We start from the raw sequence: 5,703 nt of genomic DNA, 5'->3' as shown, positions 1-5,703 counted from the left end.
CAAGCAATCTAAAATTACATACTTTTTGCAAAAGGTAAAGCATGGATCTGAAGATAATGCAGAAAAATGCTCAGAGGATAAGGATAACTTGCCAAAAAGAAAACGCTCTCGGTTAATAGTGCTTTTAGTGATGACAAAGAAAACATTGTTTAATTTATATTAATATGTATCACTTAAGAAAATTTTAATAAAGATATTTATCTTAATTATGAAAATATAATAACATGTTTTTTAATTTTTGGAACCTAACCCTCTTTTTCGAACTAGTTCTTTGTTTCGTATAACATGGATTCACATAATGTAGCAATTTTTTGGAACGTAACTACCGTGTTATATGGGGGTTACCTGTAATTTCACTCTAGCACAATTTGAGAATTTGTCCATATAAAATTTCACAATTTTTAATTGCAAACTCCCTTATTTGATATTTTTTATTGAAGTAAACATGCAAGTTGTTTCAAATTTGTCTATGGATGTTACAATATTGAAATTTTCAAATTTGTTTTTGTGCCTTTTGTCAGGTTTACTTTAATGAAAACCAATAGTGCAATTTTTTTCTTCCTTGTTCCAGCTTTCCTATCAACCAAATATTGCTGACGTTGCTTTCAGACATTAGCATTTAAAACTGTCACAGTGGTTTGGTTTTATAGATTAATTTTCGTATTTAGTAAAGTTTATTTAAATATTTTTAGGTATTATTAAAAAAAGTTTAAAATGACTAAAGTAGGTTAAAAATGACAAACAAAATATGGCAGTATCTCAGTACTTGAACTGTTCCCAACTCCAACTATTCAGTATTTGAACACAAATTCTGGAGAAAAATTGCTTAATACTCAACTGAACAAATGATGGCCTTCTAGAACAAATTTTCATTTTGTCATCCATAAAAATTTTTTATGATAAAAATAAGAAAATAAAGAAATGAAGACACCAATATTTCTGACCAAGATTGACAAAAAAATAAATAAATAAATAAATAAATCTCAGAAAACTATACTTTGTAAATAGAAAATGTCCTTGTTTAACTTAAATTAATATTAACGCATCATATAGTACTTTTAATCGTGATTGTTAGTTAATTATCGATTAGAAATAAATTATCAATTGTTTTAATAAACATATTTCTCTTAGTGAAAAACAGAATTATACACTTTTGCAAAATTTTAGAATCTAACCTTATATTTCATATTAGTCCTTTGTTTTGTATAGCATGGATTCACATAACACGGCACTTTTTCTAAACCTAACTATCGTGTTATATGAAAGATGCCCATACATATATTTTATTCTTTGATACAAATACATAGAATTGATCAAGCCTCACCTTTCATTTGCTTGAAGTAAGAAAACTGAAAAAACAAGCATAAATGTTTTCTTGATTAGAAGTTTAAACTTTTTTCAAAGAGTTCCTTTAAAGTTTAACTAAATTTTCTTTTCTTTTAACATAATTATTTATAAAAAAAAAAAAGAGAAAAACTCTTATTACTTTCAGTTCATTTATTCTTCTAGATGTGAATTAAAATAGATTTATTTCAGTGTAATAATAGCTTGAGAAATTGAACATAATTTAATAATGTAAATTTGACTCATTCAATTACTATGCAAGTACCAATCTGTTTTGATGATGGATGATAAAATTCTTATAATAATAATTAAGTAGACAACAACAAATATAAAAAGAAATTCACTAATTCATATCAAAACTATTTTCTGGAATTGATTCTAAAAATTATTAAAAAATTTCATCAAAAAGACATTTGAGATAAGCAAAAATTAAATAGAAAGTTACTATTAGGTAATTTTTATATATATGTTACATACAAGAATTACTTAACAGTAACTTTATCAAATTTCCAAAAAAAAAAAAAAACTGGAATTCTTTTTTGATTTCATATTATATACTAAAGAATAATTTAACTAAACTAATTGTGTTCGAAATAACTTTCTCGTGCTTTATTTAATATCAAATTAATGAAAACAGATATTAGCTCTAACCCTAGCCTTTCCTAAGCCTCACCTTTCATTCAATTGATCTTCGTTTCCCGGTAGCGGATGAACTACAAAATGTATTGATGTCATTGCAAAATATTTCAATTATCTCGATGTATAAAAATGTCATTCAAATGATCATTTTCTTGTCTAAAATCAACTTTTTTTTCATATAAATCTGTTTATACTACTACCAACGACACGTTTACCACGAAACAACTCCTAAGTAGTTCTCGAGTGGCTCAGAAACAGCGACGCTAGAAACCTGGCGGGCTATCTCAGTACTAATGTTTTCATCTTTACTATTTTTCGGCTAAATCCCGCTGCACTTGAATATTCTTTTATGAATTTATTTCTATACGATTCTCATCAGAAGTTCACTCGTTCTTTTTAATATTAGCATTGTATTATTAATAAGCAATCTCGTTTTCATAAAATTTATACAAATTGTATTTGATGAAAGTATTTTCATTTTTAATTCTTTCCACCTTGTGGGACTAAGAGGTCCTTTTTAGTAAGCCAATTTATGTGTTCGGACAAGTCCACAATGGGGCGGCCGTGTGGTAAGAGACGGACCTCAACCTGACATATCCGGACGGCAACACTACAAAATATTCTTGAGTTTTTCGACCCGTCCGGATTCGATTCCAGATTTCCCAGAGATGCATTACCATCTGAACCGCTCGGCTATTGGCCGGATGGCCGAGCAGTCAAGGTGGCAACCTACCGCTCTGGGGTATCCGGAATCGAATCTAGAAGGGTCGAAAAACCCCATGAATTTTTTGGGAGGTAGTCCGTCCGGATATGTCGGGCCCCGTCTTTCACCACACGGCCGCTTCATTGTGGGCCTGGCCGAATCCATAATTGACTTGCAAGAAGAGGCCCTCTTAGTGCCCACAGGGCGGAAAGAGTTATATAAAAAACAAAAAGACCACAAGAGAGCCTCAGGGAGGGAAATATGAACTAATTTGTCTTTGTCTAACTTGTAAGTTAGTTTTGTTTTTGGTCGTCACCCCAGTCGGATGTGTTACGGGTCTAATAAACATCATTATTAATTAACCAGTAGTATTATATAAAAGAGTGTTCAATACAAAACTGTTCCTCATGACTGATCTCCATGTTGGCCTGGCCGAATCCACGATAAAAGCCGTAGTAAATTAATTATTATATTGAAGTAGAAGAAAAATTTTTGTTTTTATTTATCGACAATGTATAGAACCCCCTACTGCCTTGAGGCCCAGGACAATTTGCTCCTTTTGCTTTCTCTGAGCCTTCCTGTCTGGAGGACTAGGAATCGAACCGAGCTGTTTCCGGAATTTTTTCGTGAATTGTCTATCTCGGATATTTCAGGCCCCAAAGACTCTGTCGTGGGATTGACTGAATCCATAAGGCATTAAAAAAGACCCCCTTAATGCTTACAGGGCAGAAAAAGTACAAATTTAAAAAAATCCAAAATTCGATAATCATACTGTATTCTGTAAACTTGGTGCCAGAGAATCGATATTTACAGGCAGTGCATGCTCTAAGTTTTGCCTACTAAGTCAAAAAAAATATATATATATATATCTTCAAAATTTATGTCGTTTAACAACTCCACGAATATCGATTGTGCGGTCCATCTCATAGAATAAATAAAGACTAGAGACAGCACTATCATCTTTTTTACGCCCATCAGTTACGTGACCAGTGGTCGAGTGCATAAAACACTCGGCCACTGGTCACTTCACGGTCACTGAACAATGAACACTAATGTTCAGTGTTCAGCGATCTCAAGTTTGTGTCCCACAAACGAACTGATCGAGTGGAGTTTCAGGGTTTTCTTCAATAAAAATCTAAATAAAGGCCAATTTTTCAAAGAAAGTCCTTCCGGGCAATCCCTTGGCAAATCGTCTGTATGTTGCGTATTCCTCCAAATCAAACCAAGTAAATGTTTTGTTGTTTGATTTTTCTTTAGTTCACTTTTCTAAATTTCAAATTGCCCACCAGTGGCCAAGTGATCTTCGTACCCTTGTGGCGGTACGCCATGTCTTTGTAAATAGGGGTAGATATAAGTTTTATTTCTCCTAAATTCCTTTGTCTTTAATGTCTGTTTCTAGAACTTTCTAACCTATTCTTTTTCTGTGGGTGGGGGACAACCTTTGTCCAAGGACAAAGGGAGAAGACAAAGGGGACATTAAGAAGCCCTGGAGGCCATCAGTAAAACGAACAAGAGACTTTTGGGTCAGCGTCCGAGATGTACAGACGGAAAAAGGAGCAAGCCAAAGTTTTGTCGCCTAAAAGAGTTTTGGGACAAAAAGAGGAGGCTTGGAAGTTGTCTGCGAACGGACGAAAATTAGAAGGACACCCAGATTAAGACTTCAAAAACGCTCTCGAATTCTCAAGAGATGGAATCAAGAGAAAGAAAATTGATTTAATTCAAGTACCGATATAGAGAAGATCGGAGACTGCCAAATTTACCCGGGTACCTTTACAAAATCTGTCCTTTAAACTTGTCTCTTCTCTTCGTATCTCTTAATTTCTTCACCCTTCTTCCTTAGCATATAAGTTAGATTAAGATAGATTTAAGTTAGTTGTAGTATTTCAAACCATAATTTTGCATTGTCGCGAGCACGTGTCTCCTGCCCGTGAAAGCATATAGAATTTTGTCGGGCGGCTTCGAACTTGTGTGCATACTATAGTTTGGGATCAAGTGTGTTCAGTGTAAACGAACCAGGTGTACGAAGGACCACGTAACTGTAGTTAAATAAAAATCCTGTTTAATTTATAGTTACTTCTTTGTCATCCTTTTTTTTGTCCTCCACACCACCACACCCTGAACACTGAGAGTTCGGTCGTGGGTTTGCGCCTCGCTCGGACGGGCTGGCCACGTGGAGTTTTCCGGGTTTTCTTCACGTCTGTAATGCCTGAATAACGGGCAGTTACCCTTAAAAAAACCTCCTGGAAGGCAGATCACTCAAGTGTTGCGTTGCCATAACATAACTAAACAAACGATTTGTGGTATTTTCTGGTCATATTACAAATTACGAATGCTTTATTCGTATTTTGTACTAGTTAAAAATGAAAATAAGTTAAATTTTTAGATTGCTCATAAATGAATGATTTTTTGTATTGATATCGTCCCTTTACGACAAGAACAGCGTTCTGTAGAATCAAAGTTTCTGTTATGTAATTTAATAATGCAGTTTATTGGTTTTATCTTTATTTAATTTGTAATGAATTGTACAGTATTACGAAAACTAGAGGCCTCGCTCAGGGACTAGACGCTTGTATATTACGTAGATCACACGATATCACATATAAAACTTGGTGCGCCATCTGCTTGTAATTATGCGCTAACATCGTATGAACTTCTAAGTCTCAACAATAATCGTAAAAGTGATTGAGATTTATGTAACCTTAAACCCTCTACCACGTGATACTTTATATGCCTTTTTATATTCATGCGATACTGTATTCTATAATCTATTTGTGAAAAATACTCAAAAAATTAAATACAAATTCATTGATGTAATTATTGGTTGGCCTATCAGTAGCCAAGCGGTCCCGTTTCCTGAACACACGAAATTTGGTTGTGGGTTCGCACCCAGCTAGACGGACTGGCTACGTGAAGTTTTCTGGGTTTCATCCACGTCTATAACACCTGAATAGAATCCAGCTTTCCTTAAAAGACTTCCCTGAAGTCATCGTCCCTACGCAGATCATCCAAGTGTTGCG

At 34.0% G+C, this 5,703-nt stretch overlaps 1 protein-coding gene across 2 annotated transcripts in view; it reads right to left on the bottom strand.

The window, feature by feature from the left end:
* The window catches only part of LOC111633748 (E3 ubiquitin-protein ligase UBR5-like), a 162,629-nt gene extending 160,369 nt beyond the window's left edge, over positions 1-2,260 (bottom strand). Inside the window, exon 1 of one of the 2 annotated variants that reach the window (XM_023378360.1) lies at positions 2,018-2,260. In XM_023378360.1, coding sequence (XP_023234128.1) covers positions 2,018-2,079 — 62 coding nt within the window. In that variant the 5' untranslated portion in view covers positions 2,080-2,260. The remainder of the gene's footprint in view (positions 1-2,017) is intronic. The other variant, XM_023378361.1, reaches the window with a different exon arrangement.
* Positions 2,261-5,703: the final 3,443 nt, after the last annotated feature.

The sequence above is a fragment of the Centruroides sculpturatus genome, unplaced genomic scaffold (genome assembly GCF_000671375.1).
Source record: "Centruroides sculpturatus isolate CEXI.00-Female unplaced genomic scaffold, Cexi_2.0 scaffold812, whole genome shotgun sequence".
Classification (NCBI taxonomy): domain Eukaryota; kingdom Metazoa; phylum Arthropoda; class Arachnida; order Scorpiones; family Buthidae; genus Centruroides; species Centruroides sculpturatus.
This window is presented reverse-complemented; position numbering and strand designations above follow the sequence as displayed.